This window comes from Talpa occidentalis, unplaced genomic scaffold (assembly GCF_014898055.3).
Source record: "Talpa occidentalis isolate TD23 unplaced genomic scaffold, MPIMG_talOcc4v2.1, whole genome shotgun sequence".
In the NCBI taxonomy this organism is placed as follows: Eukaryota; Metazoa; Chordata; class Mammalia; order Eulipotyphla; family Talpidae; genus Talpa; species Talpa occidentalis.
Window position 1 is genome coordinate 123,209,161 of NW_026555331.1, and position 14,609 is coordinate 123,223,769.

The 14,609-nt window shown below is 36.1% G+C and overlaps 1 protein-coding gene across 2 annotated transcripts in view; it reads right to left on the reverse strand.

Annotated features, from left to right (window-relative positions):
- The window catches only part of COG5 (component of oligomeric golgi complex 5), a 171,842-nt gene extending 157,237 nt beyond the window's left edge, over positions 1–14,605 (reverse strand). For both annotated transcript variants that reach the window (XM_037511550.2, XM_037511549.2), the window contains exons 1-6: positions 14,476–14,605; positions 10,819–10,958; positions 8,078–8,135; positions 7,797–7,851; positions 7,353–7,422; positions 219–339 (exon numbers count right to left, since the gene is read on the reverse strand). In XM_037511550.2, the coding sequence (XP_037367447.1) occupies positions 219–339; positions 7,353–7,422; positions 7,797–7,851; positions 8,078–8,135; positions 10,819–10,958; positions 14,476–14,569 (538 nt within the window). In that variant the 5' untranslated portion in view covers positions 14,570–14,605. The remainder of the gene's footprint in view (positions 1–218; positions 340–7,352; positions 7,423–7,796; positions 7,852–8,077; positions 8,136–10,818; positions 10,959–14,475) is intronic.
- Between the last annotated feature and the right edge of the window lie 4 nt (positions 14,606–14,609).

A 14,609-nucleotide genomic window follows, 5' to 3' on the forward strand; every position in this document is an offset into this window, starting at 1 on the left:
GTATGAAAGGACCAATTAAATGATAATTTTTAAAACAGTATTTCTAAGAAGTTAATTAATTTTACTCACCAATTTGGAAGTGTGACAATATTGCAAAGAGACAATTATTACATAAATTTACTCAGTATTTGTTAACAGTACTAAATTAACAAGTCAACATATCAAGTGACAAAAAAAATCTTTAAAACTCTACTTTCTGATAAAAAAAAATGACTTACCAAGTTCATTGAGGCTTTGAGCAGCTTTAGTTATCTCTTTACTGCCCCCCTGCAGTTGTCCTTGGAGTCTCTTACTGAGATACAAGATACGAATTATTCTCCGTAGCAAATCACAAGCAACCTGTGCAAATATCATAATATTAAACAAGTTTAGTGAATCCATGAAATTTCATTACTATTATGTAGAATCTGTCCATTCTTTCCAGATGCTAGAGATTGGTTCTTTTTGTGTTCTACCAGCCAAAATCCTAAATAAACACAAGTCTTAAAAAGCATTTTACAATAAACTAATTTATCCCAAATGGAGAGAATTTTGAACTGAGGTCTATGAAACTCAGGGTGTCTTCTCTTCAGTTCTAGGCTAGGAAGAAAACTAATGCCCTCACTAACTAATGGGTCTCGGTCATCATATTAAATTCAAGTGGGTAGATTCAAAAGTATCAATACCCAGGTCAGATCCCTTACCAACTAAATCAGAATCTCAAGGGGTGGCAACTAATCACCAGTTTAGTACCCTATAGTGTTGCCAGTGTACAGCCAAGACTGCTTAGCTTCCTACTATTGCCTCCTATTCTTTCCAAACCTTGTTTCCTTTCCCAGATCCCCAGGGAAACAGACTTAAAACTTCCCCCAATATTACTAGACTTTAAAGAATATGCATGCCCATCTTGAATTTTCCCAATTTTTTTTATCACTAATAACAAAGTCATGATAAAGAAAATTATAAAACAAAATTAAAAAACCCAAAAAGCTGTTATTATATTTTACCACCTATTTCATTACCACATCTAATAATGGGTCTGTACCTCCAAAAGATTAAGACACAAAATAAAAACTCATGCATTCCATGACATTTTTTAATTTAAGTTGGATCCAGAGCAACTGACTGGGGGAAAGTAAGCAGGAGAACATATGAAACAATAGATAAGTAGTGACCTTCAATTTCAATAATGCTAATGAAAACGAGAGAGAGTCTAAACTGCTATATCACCAACATCCTTGAATGATGTTGAAGCTGGTTGAGAAGAACATTTCCCATCTAAGGAGACAGAATTAAAAGCCCTGGGAAGATAGGATCCCTGAGTGTCTAGCTAGAAACATTTTTTTCTGAGTGAAATACCCATACACCAGAATCACATACAGTCACAGTAATGCACCCACAAGTCACAACATGCACACACACACACAACATACATAAACATAATTATATAATCAAAAATACGAATGTTGGGGCCTCCCTGTTGGTGCAAGGGGTTGGAATGCAACCTATGAAGCTATCTGCAGCCACTGCACCACGAGTTCAATCCCCGGCCAGGGAGCAAGCAACCCACATGGTGTAGCAGACATCTCCTGACTCGTCCGCTGCTCCCCTCAGCAGTGTATTTCAGTCAATCTGCCTGTTCTGTTCCCCACTCTGTCTCTGGTGAATCTTTCACCCCCCAAAACCTCGGGTCTGTACCCCAGTTCTTGTATGCATAAATAAATCTTTTTAAAAAAATGAATATTCCCAAATACAGGTCAAAGGCAACCAAGCATTAAAAATGTTTACCTGACACCTTTCTGAGTAACTATATTCTGAAATACTTAAAATATAATAAAAGACCAAATAAGAATTTCCCCCTGGCAACTGAAAGATTTGAGCATCTTTATCATTTAATTAAATGTATTTATTTTCTGAATAGGTAATATAAGTGCATAGTTCAAAAATCAAAAGATAAAAACAATAAAAAGTTTCCCTCATATCTCTGGGTCTTAACTATGTTCTTACCACAAATAAGCACTGTTACCAGTTTTTTCCTGGTCAGATAGCATTTTCAGATTAACCATTTTGAATATAGCATCCCTAGCAACCATTCCTCTGAGAATCTAAATATATCTTGAGGAGAAATACCAGATCTTACTTTAGTGTAATCAGTGAGAATTGATCTTCCAGAATTTCCCACTACTAACCCAATAAAGGATAAGTCTTCCGTCATAAAATCTTTGCGTTTGTATCTAATGCTTTTACCTTTAATTATATGTAATCTGTCACCAAGTTTTATTGATTATTCCTCTGGTTTAACACGACATGACAGTTATATCACTTCTATTACCACAAGCATCACCCTAATGTAAATCTTTACCATCTTCATCCTAACACTGTGGTCCAGTCCCTTACTGAAATCCAACGAGCCATGTTTATCTTCTTAGAAACACACTTTCCAGCATTCCTACTCCCTTTTTAACATACTTCAGAGTTTCTCTTCTAACAGATTACACAGAATCTTAACAGTATATAATTTGAAAAATTCTGTCAATAAGTTATATAAGGCATCAACTCTCATCATTTCCTAATACAGTTGTCTCTATTTCAATCAATTGCTTTTTCCTTTCCTTCCTTATTTTTTAACTTTTATTGTCAAACATAATACAAGCATATTATTCAGCAATAATAAGAAAGGAACTACCAAATCACAAAAAGACATGGAGGGAACTTAAATGCTCATTACTAAGTGAAAGAAGCCAGTTTAAGAAAGGTACATACTACATGATTCCAACGATATGGCATTCTAGAAAAGGAAAGACTATATAGATAGCAAAAACAATAATAAAAATAAATTTCAGTGGTTGCCAGGGAGTGATGGGATGACTAGGCAAAGCACATAGAATTTTTAAGGCAGTGAAAATATTCTGTATGACACTATATTGACTGATAAATATACATACGTACAGACCTATAAAATGTACAACAAAAAAATGCAAACTCTAATGTAAACTATGGACTTTGGGTGATAATGATTCACCATTGTAGGTTTATCAACTGCAACAAATGTACCACTCTAGTGAGGGGTGTTGTATAAGAGGAGGTCAAACATCTGGGTACAGATGGTATATGGAAATCCTCTATATCTTCCTCCCAATTTTGCTGTAAACCTAAAACTACTTTAAAAAATTATAATTTGAATATGTATTCAAATATATAAACATATTTATATATCATTTCATGCTTTATACATATGAATTTTTTATATACATGTACACATAGAAAATCACATACAGAAATTAAAGCTAAATGAACTAGGAATCACCATCCAGATCAGGTAAAAAAAGCATACCAGCCACCCTGGAAGTACCCCATGGACCCTCTCCTCTAATCACTACACCTGCCCTCCCTCCTGCTCTGCTTCTCCATCTCACCTAAGAGAAACCACAATTATTAATTTTATGGTAATCTTCCTCACTTTTATTTATGGTTTTATTATTTATTAAATGTTTATATTTAAATTCTATCATTTAACTTTCCTCTTTTTAAAACTATATATATTCCCTCACCATCTATTTTTTTGCAACTTACTGAATATACTGGATCATCTGTTCTATAGCATTTTTCACAAACTGCATTTCCATAGACTACTTCCCATGTTCCACTGTCTTCTATATTTCTATCAATTAATAGCTGGATGTACATGGCTTCATTCAAGTTTAATATTTTTGGTAAATTTATTCCATAGGTGGTAGTGTATTTATAATACTTATATGATTCTGTTTTTGTGTTGTGAGAAGTTATTGCTGTTCAGTGTCAAAATCCATTAAAATAATAGTGATTACAAAATGGTGATACTCCAATTCCATTGTTTTGTCTTTAACTTCTAGCATATAAAACTTCCCTATAAAAATAAACTTCATCTCATCTACTATCTGTTTACTCAAATTGTTCATACAGGAAAAAATAAATACCCAATGGTATTATTCATACAGGAATAAATACTTGATTCTTTCCTTTAGAATGTGTTTAAAATTGAGGACTTTCCTAACCAAGATGAATAATAAATGAATTTTGCTTTGATTTTACTATATAAATGTAAACAATTGATTTATATAGTTAATTAATAAAATTATATATGTGTAAATGTTAATCCATTGTAGCTCTTGGTCTTGTAGATATTCAAATTGTCCCATTTTGGGCCAAGAGGAAACTGAGGGTGATCAACTTCACTGGTTTCCCTGAGACTGAGAGGTATGCAAGACATGAGACTTTCAATGCTAAAACTGAGATAGCTAGTCACCTTAGAGGCTGTTCAAGTCAGCTCCTGAGTCCTATCATCATGAATCTAGTAGTTATTAATAGCTTCCTTGGTATAATATAGCACAAAAATATTCTAAGACAGCTTTATATATTTCATGCCCCAGACCTACACTCAAAGTTAAAAAAAAAAAAATCAGAAGCCCAGAGTACTGAATCTTCCAACTTACATCTGTACATTATTTCTTCCACACTGAGACTTTTGACTCTCAAAGATGAAAGAAATAACAAAATCAGAATAATTTAAGATTATTCATATCCTTTACTGTACAACACACAAAAAAAAATCTGTATAACAAGCCAAAAGGACAAGCAAAAATGTGATTGATGAATAGTTTTAAAAAATTGCTTTGCACACACCCTCCCCAGTTTTTCACAGTTGAATTTTATTTCTCTGTCCAAACAAAAGTATATGATAAAACTATGTACATATAAAGCATAAGTATATAAAAAGTGAAAGGTTTTATAAATGATTTTCCCCTTCATTCCAGCATTTTCTCATTCTTACATAATTTCGAAGTATAAAAATGACATTAAAAACTTAACTGAAATGCTAAAAAATTTGTATGACTTAAAATAGTTAAAATGATAAAAACTTACACAGTATGTGAAGTATATCTCAAAGCTTTTTTTAACTTTTTGATTAAAAGTGCTAGAAACTTATAAAATTTGAAAGTTAAAAACTCATTTTCTTACATAATTTAAAAGCTAAAAAATTTAAATATTCTATGTAAGGGATAATAAGCTCTTCAAAATTTCTTTCTGAAAAACTCTGATGCAATTCATAAGCAAACAATGTTACTAAAATGAACTAAAATAGAGATGATTCTTGGGTGATAATTAAATTCAACTCGTGTATTCATGTATATACATGCAGTCAGAAGCTTCTGCTTGGAGAAAGAAAAGCTTTCTGGAAAGAGAGTGAAATGCAGATAAAAAGCAAAAAGAATTAAGTACAAAATTGCTTTCTTCTAATTGAGGGTACAATCATTGAGATTTTACTTTCAATGCAAAAACAACTTTCTTATTTGCTTGCTTTCTCATACCAAAGGCATTTAAATGAATTAGCAACTCAAAGAATAAAGAGATTAAACAAGAAAATTAAAGTACCTCAGTGCTTAAAATGTACATGGTTAGACAGTGAACAGAATTAAAAACTGTTAAAACATAAATAATCTTCCAAGAAGCCCTTACTCCTCAAATAGTTTGAAAGGCAACAAAGTTTTAAGATGAACTTTATTCCTAAGGTAAGATGCCTTTGAGTTGATGCAGGAACAGTTAAATACTGGAATAAAGATACCAAAACATACCTAGACATATTTGCTTTTTCTTTCCCATCCATTCCTTTCTTTCTTTTTCTTTTCTATCCATTCCTTTCTATAATAATTTAGCCAAAGTTATTCAACTTAGCTGTCACTACAGTTTAATACTTTTTTACAATAAGAAGGTAGAAAATTAGGACTATTGTTTAATGATTAAAAAGTGTTTATTTAAACACAAGGAGTCCTGACCTCTCATGCTTATAAGACTATAAAATTAAATCTCTAGGGCCTCCCCTGGTGGCGCAGCGGTTGAGTGCTGGGCTGCGAAGCTGCCCGCAGCCTCTGCAGCACCAGTTCAATCCGTGGCCACCAGTGGGGGTCCCACATGGCACATAGACCTCTCCTGCCGCGCCCGCTGCTCCCCTCAGCAGCGTATTTCGTCAAGTCTGACTGTTCTGTTTCCCGCTCTGGCTCTGGTGAATTCTCTCACCCTCCTGCGCTTCTGACTGTAACCAGTGCTTGTATAAATAAATAAATAAATCTTAAAAAAAAAATTAAATCTCTAAAAAAATAAAAGAAAATATATAGAACACCTTCATAGAGTCATAGCATTTTAGAGCTGGAAGAGAATTCACAGATCTAGTGCAGACTTACACTGCAAAGAAAAAAAAAAATACTACGCCACCACTACAGCACAGCAACAAAAATGATAATTATGCGAAGTAAAGAATGTGTCAATGAACCTTATTACGGGAATCATTTCACAATATGTCAATATACAGGTAGAAATCATCACCTTATAGACCTTAAATTTATATATTATGTTAACTGTATCTTGGTATTTCCAGTGACAATCCTAACTGGTATTTTAGTAAAAATTGACAAGCTCATACTAATATTTTAATGGAATTGCAAAGAAATTAAATAGTATCCTTTTTCAAGATCATTTGGCTTTAAGCTGCAATACTTGAGGCATTGCAGTACTGATACAAAGGCAGGAAGCTAGGTCAACAGAAGAGAGTAGAATTTAAAACAATCCCAAACACATAATAGCGCATAAATCTTTTCATTTTTCATATTAGAGTCTTCATATCCTTTGGGTAAATAAATACCTAGCAATGGCATTACATGGTATTTCCACCACAGAGTTGTATTTGGGAATGTACCCCCAATGGCAAAGGAAACAAAAGCAAAAATAAACAAATGGGATTATATCAAACTCAAAAGTATTTGTAACTCAAAAGAAATCACCACAAATACAAAAAGGCAATCTACAGACAAGAAGAAGATGCACATCACATCTAACAAGGGGTTAACTTCCAAAATATATTAAGAACTCATACAACTCAATGACAACTAAAAAAAATCCAATCAAAATATGTGCAAAAGACCTAAATAGACACTTTCCCAAAGAAGATACTGAGATACAGGCACATGGAAAAATGTTCAACATGACTTATTACATGGGAAATACAAATCAAAACCACAATCAGCTATCATCTCATCCCTCTGAGAATGAACCTATATTAATTAGACTGGAAACAAATGCAGAAAGGATGTGTAGGAAAAGGAATTCTCATTCACTGTTGTGGAACGTAATTCAGCACAGCCTCTATAGAAAAGGTATGACGATTCCATAAATACTATAAATTTTGTATTTTTTAAACTGAGTATCTTATTCTAAAGCTCTTTGATGTTTTTCTCCTTTTCTCTTATATTTCTTTACCTCCTCAGGAATCACACTATTGAAATCTTTCATAAAAACAAAATGAACAATAGAGTATAAAGAAATGAAAAATGAGAGTCTACCTGCAGTCTTGCTAGTTGTGCAGTACGGGAGACTATTTTATTGTATGGCTCAACAATTTTTGCCTTCATCCTGAAGGAAAAAAAAAAAGTGATGATACAATCTTCAAAGTATCAATGGATAAAAATATTTCTTTCTAGGGGCCTCCCTGGTGGCACAAGGGGTTAAGACTCAGCATTATGAAGCTGAGTGGCACAGTGGCAGCACGAGTTTGATCCCTGGCCAGCGAGCTAACCCACATGGTGCAGCAGACCACCCTTGTCTTGCCCACTGCTCCCCTCAGCAGTGTCTTTCAGTCAATCCACTTGTTCTGCTCCCCACTCGGTCTCTGGTAAATCCTCTCAACCCCTGCACTTCTGGCCTATACCCCAGCCCTTGTATGCACAAATAAAACAAATCATCAAAAAATATTTCTTTCCATTTATTTAAAAAATGAACAACAGTACCTATCAACAGCTCCCTGTAAAGCGCCAATTCTTGTCTGCATCATCTGAAGAACACCTAGGAAAATGCAAGAGCTTGTATTACTTAACAAATTTGCAGGGTTCAAATAGCTAAAGGATCAACAAATTTTTATTAAAATTTATTTACATATTAACAGCAGAGCATAGTTTTTGCAACAGTATGACCTGCAAGATCTAAAATACTTACCATCTGACCCTTAACAGGAAAAGTTTGCCCATCCCTGACCGAGCCCCATCTAACATAATAGTTAACATAAAGATACCTTCCAAAGACTCAATCCCAGTTGCTTGTGCCAGTAAATCTTCATGTCTTGCAACAACCTGAAAATCAAGAATGAATAATCTCATTTGCTTCAGTTAAGTATTGAGCAGTTTCGTTTGTGACCACAATGTGGAAGCGACAGCCTTGCCATGACAGAAAAGGGGCAAAAACTAACATAAAAGAAAAAATACAGGGCCTCCCTGGTGGCGCAGGTGGTTGAGTGCCACAGCACTGTGAAGCTGTCTGCAGCCTCTGCAGCGTGGGTTCAATCCCGGTGGGTCCAAGAGAAACTCACATGGCATGGCAGACCTCTCCTGTCTCACCCACTGCTCCCCTCAGCAGTGTATTTAGTCAGTCTGCCTGTTCTGTTCCCCGTTCTGTCTCTGGTGAATCCTCTCACCCTCCCACACATCTGGCCTATACCCCGGTTCTTATATGGCTGAATAAATCTTTAAAAAAAAAAGAGAGAAAAAGAAATATAGGTTAGGAAGGTGTGTTTGATCTGAATAGTTAGCAGGAACATATACATACTTAAAGTTCAGTACAGAGTCAAAGAAGAGATAGTCTTTTCACTAGTCCTAGCCTTCCTAATGGGATGTGTGGGATGTGCCAGTGGAGATGTGCCAAAATCGAGAAGAAAAAAAAAAAGCTTAATTATTGCCACATGATTTTATACTTTTTCCTTTAAAGAACTTTTTCCAACATCAGGTTTTCTTAGTTCTTAAATTCAGCTTCATCATCAAGGTCACATACTAATCTTGAAAAAAAAAAGTAGTATCAGTGCCCACCTGTCTCTGAACATCTCTCTACTTTCAGTTTCCCAGGGTCACATAAATTGTCTTCTCTGCAGAAGATATTTATGAAAATTAAGGCAGTATGAATGGTCACAACAAAAGACCAAAAAGGTTAAGAGTTAAAAGCCACATGTAAGAGATTCTTAGAAATATCCCCCCCCAAAAAAAGTGAATCTTTAGAAAAATGCAAGAATCCTTATATTTTATATTCTTTTTTTCCCAGTGTATAATAAGTGTTATGTTTAGTCTGTAAAGCGAAGCTCTAAATCAACAAGGATTCATTCACTGGTACCTTCACACCTCCAGTGTCAGACAGCACTGTCATTATATCAAATCCTTTTCTGTCATATCCACCTAAAATATTACCTTTGCTCTCCTATGTCTTTTATCCTTACAACTGCCAGAAGAAGTTTGAATTTTCCCCTGTCTAATGATATGCTCATCAATTTGTCTATCCCAACAAGACTAATCTTCTTTTATTTCTCTATTCTGCTTTGTCCCTTGTGGTAAATACTTTGAAAAGTTGAAAGCCTAAAACTATACTTTCAGGGCCTCCCCGGTGGCGCAGCGGTTGAGCGCTGGGTTGCGAAGCTCCCCGCGACCTCCACGGCGCTGGTTCAATCCCCAGCTGCTCCCCGGCCACCGGAGGAGGGTCCCACATGGTGCGCAGACCTCTCCTGCCGCCCGCTGCTCCCCTCAGCAGTGTGCTTCGATCCTTCTGCCTGCTCTGCTCCCCGCTCTGGTGAATTCTCTCACCCTCCCGCACTTCTGACTGTACCCAGTGCATGTATAAACAAACAAACAAATAAATAAATAAATAAAATACGTGCCTCTTTAAAAAAAAAAAAAAAGAATGGTAAAGTGGTACACAAAAGGAGGAATAGTTTAAAAAAAAAAAAAAAAAAAACTATACTTTCAGACATGCCCCTGCAGCCAACTGACTGAATTCTAAGAGATTTGAAAGGAAGAACAGAGATGAAAGCTCTCTATTACTTTTTCAGACGTAAAGCCAAGTCCCAAAGTCTAAATATGTAGAGAGAGTTGAGACAGTTATATAGAACATTCTAGAGTTTAGTCACCAGATACTTAGGTGCAGAATTTTGGCAGTGTTATGGGAGGTAGCGCAGGAGCCTCCCAGGTTTCTGTGTTGCATCTATGGTATAGTTCCTTCAACTCTAGACATCCAGCCAATGATTTCATAATCATCCAATTCTCTGTATTAAATATCTGTCTGCTTTAAATGCCAATAGTGTGTTCTGTCTCCTGTACTAAGCACCAATTTTCATTGCAATGATACTTTGAATTATCTTTATTATGGATTTGGATAGTATTATACCAATTTTGCTCCTACAAAAAACCAGTTATAGTACCTTCAGCTCATATTGGAACTTAGTCTTCCTCTACCTCACATTCAAAATTACTTAAAGTATAATGTGACACATCAATAGATGTTAAGTAAATGTTAATATTTTTTTTCTATTTGCTTATAGCAGTTTTATTTAAACTACCAAGGACTTTGAAAAATAAGCTATAATGATAAATTAAATATGAATTAATAGCAGGAAATCTAGATTTAGGCTCATGTAAATACAGATTTAGGTTAAAGATTGTAGGGGCCTCCCTGGTGGTGCAAGCAGTTGAGATGTAACCTATGAAGCTATCTGCAGCCACTGCAGCACGAGTTCGATCCCTAGGTGGCCAAGGAGTAACCCACATGGCACAGCAGACCTCTCCTGACTCACCAACTGCTCCCCTCAGCAGTGTATTTCAGTCAGTCTGCCTGTTCTGTTCCCCACTCTGTCTCTGGTGAATCCTCTCACCCCCCTCACCTCTGGCCTGTACCCCAGTTCTTATATGCGTAAATAAATCTTTAAAAGAAAAAGATTGTAAGAATGATAAATTATCACTTAGACTGCATAATCTGTATGAGCCAGAAAATTGGGATTACCTGTAGGTGTAGTTCTTTATCCAACTGACTGATTCCTTGGGCAAGTTTTGCTAGTTGTTCAGCAATTACAGCTTGATGAATAGATTGGGAAGTATAAGTCTTCACATCAAAATATTCATTTAAAAAATCACTATAACAATCTGGGGAAAAATAAGGAATGTAAGACCTTAGTTACTTGTTACTATTTTTTATCAAGGTAAATGGTTTACAATACCGTATATGATTCACAGGCATAAGACCATACCTATTCAGATGTATTTCCACATTGTCTTCCCCCCTCTCTAGCATGTAGCCTCAATTCCACAGTCACATTTCTACAGTTATTGGTTTGGTTTTATCTGATACTTTGTTTTGCTTCTCTACATTCCAATTTAAGTGAAACCATCTCGTATTTGCCTTTCTCCTTCTGACTTACTTCACTTAGCATTATCCCTTCCAATTCCACCCATGTTGTTGCACATGGCAAGTTATATTTTTTACAGTTGAGTAGTATTTCACTGTGTGTGTGTGTGTGTTGCATTTTCCTAATCCACTGATCTGTATGAAACCATAATTATTAATTATATTGGAATCAACCCCACATAATAAATAAAATCATTATTATCATAGTTAACATATCGAGGTCTTTCTTGTACTAGGAACTGTTAAAAACACTTTCTATAATACGGAGAAGGAAGAGGTACAGGCTACAAGTATAATATCCATTAACAGCTTACATGTGGCAGGCACTGATTTAAGCATTTTACACATATTAACTCATTCAATACTTGCAGAAGCCTAAGGAATTAGCCTTTTCTCCATTTCACAGGTGATGAGAAAGGGCACGCATGCAACTTGTCCAATAAGGTGAACCCAGTCTAGCTACACCGCCCACACCACAACTATAATTGATCAGTGGCTCAAGAGGAAAATAATGAGTAAGAGATTGAAATTTAACACTAATCGTAGTTTTTAACACAAAAAAAAACAAGATTAGTGACAAGAAAAAAGGAAAATTGACTGTACTTGATATTTATGGCCTCAGCTATCCCTAGATAAATGCCTATTCTTCTAATAAAATTAATCTGAATTTTTATAGAATCATAGTATTTTTATAGAATTATAGTATTTATAGTATTTATGCAAATACTTAGCAGGACTACTGAAACTAGGGTTTATGGGTGAAATAAGTAAATGTAAAGAGAAATTGTGTTCAAAACAGACCCTTAATAGGTAAGAGGATACTAGATTTCATAAAGGTATCCGGGTAGAACTCCGCAAATGTGTAGGCTAGAGAATGAAAAGTTAAAAATAGATACACAAAAGTGAGCTCAATGTAGATATAAACGTACCTACTAATCATCTCATAAATTTTGATAAGACTACCCTAATGGAGATTATGAAGCAAACTAAGTATTTATGAGAAAACTTCAATTGTCTATATCCAATATAATATATGCTTGATGAAGGCAATGTCTTGTTTTGCTTACTGCCACATTCCTAGACTCTAAACAGTGCTTGATACATGGTAATGAACAGTGGTTGGACGAACCTGTGTATTAGCTGGAAATATTCTGCTGAAAGCAAAGACTCATATTCTTGACTACTCTCAAAATGTAGTGGAGTAATAGAAGGAATCTGCTACTTTGGCCTTAATTCTGAAAAGAGCATTCCTCTCCAGTTTGCCAAGCAGCTCTCAGAATCAGGAGTCTACTGGGCAGAAAAATAAAGGTCATTTCATGAAGAGGGAAGGTTTAGAGGCAGCAATTATCATTGCTTATTTTGAAAAAGAAGGATAACAATGACTTCAGTGCATGTAGATCACCATCTGTGTGTGTATATTGGACACAAAAGATAAAGAATGTGGAAGCTAAGGTTCCCAAAGAAGACTGGGGGAGAGATGGGTAGAGGGAGTGTAATTGAAAAAGCAGCTGATAAGACAGCCAAAATGCTGAGACTACAACCCCTTTCAGACCTTAAGTCAAGAAAAAAGAACTGTCATCTTTGCGTTTTAGAACAAAAATGTTGGCAATAGTATGAAGGATGATTAAAATGAGATTAGTCACATAGTGGTGTGCTGGAGCTGTCTCATATTAACTCCTGAGAGCCAACTACTAAACGTCTACTAAGCCAGTAGGCGTAACATGTGGGTAACTAAAAATTGACCAAGGTGAGAGTATTTACACCATGGAAATCAGCATATGCCACAAAATCAGAACTTTTCCTATTTTCCTAGAAAGCTAGTTTATCAGCACACTGGTAGAATAGAGACAGAAGTAAGGTGGCCCAAGTGTCATGAGGAAGCCCTAAGAACACCATCAACTGACACATTTGACAAATATTTAGATACTATAATGTGTAAGACATAGTGACAGTTGAAAATAAGTGACTAGGAGGCGCAAGAAGTAAAGGATGACTCCAAGGTTCTTGATTAAATAACTGACATACAAAATTCAGCTTTGTAATAACTTAGACACTGGATGTACTAAGATATATTTCAGTGACTGTCTTTAAAGCTTTAGAAGATTATTTCCTTAATAATGGTTATTTTAATTGCACGTGTATATGAAGCTCAAAACTTGGTTAAACTGAATTTTAGTTAAGATACAAAGATGCATAGACAGAGATCGTAATCTCAAAAGTCTATCACATCAAATTCACAAGAGAACATCATTAGAACGTTTTGACAAAAGTGTATACATTATCAGAAAAGGGCAAGTAATTAAGGGCAATAATAAAATATACAACGGTCAGAGAAAACAAAAAATTTAGAACTTTTTTTCATTCACCTATAAGCTACTTTGGTCTACACATGCGTGCCTATGCTTATTACGATGATATTCAATAAACAGTAGGTGCAGAATAAAATTGTGTTTTTTGAACATCAATCATCATAACTAACGTTAACAAAAATTCCCTAATATTACCTGACAAGTCTGCATTCAAATTTTGTAGCAGTCCCCAAAAGTCTGTGATTGCAGTTTTGTTTTTTTTTAAACCAGATAAAAGTGGTGATGCGAAATATGGGCCATGTTAAATTAATAAAATTACTTAAAACAATTTAATGTGCATCTCAAATGTATTTCTGGAAACTTCTGCCCATGAGTGACTGAATAAATTTGCTAGATTCCATACACATAGTTAATCCCAGCCTGAACCAATGTTCAGACCCCCATTTCCCGCCCCATATTTCACACCTTGTTAAAAAACAAATGAGCTTATAAAGGGATCACCAGTATAGTTCAAGAATTTGTTAAGAGGGGATGTTCCCAATTGTATTTAATACTGAGCCCCTCTTTTAATTAGCTTCTATCATCTGTTCTAGGTGGGATGCAACGCTTCATTCCTTCATCAAGAACTGCGGAAGCAGCCGGTGGCTGCCAACGTGGGTCACTGGGTTCGGGTTCCCAGGACCTCAGGGAATCCAGGCGCGAGAGGGCAGAGTTGAAATGTGGAGCAGAGATCAAGTGTTCCCAATAATGGAAGGGGACAGCAAGTCCCGGGGGAAACAGGTTGTCCACGTCACCACCCAGACGCGAGGGGGCCGGGCGGAGGGGAGTGGTCAAGTCGAGACCGGAAAACTTTCTGCAAAGCGACGGGTTGTTCCACCACCCAGGCCCAGGTGCTAAGCAGGACAGCCCCGCAGCACCACGGTCCGGCCAGACTCCGGCTCCTTACCGTCTTGCAGAAGCTCCCGGACTGTCGCCGCAGCCGTTCCAGAGCCCAGATCCCGGGGGCCAGCCACAGCAACGCCGCCGTCGCTACCTTCCATGTTGGCAGGTGCCGGGGTGATGGCGTCAGCTGCGGGCCTG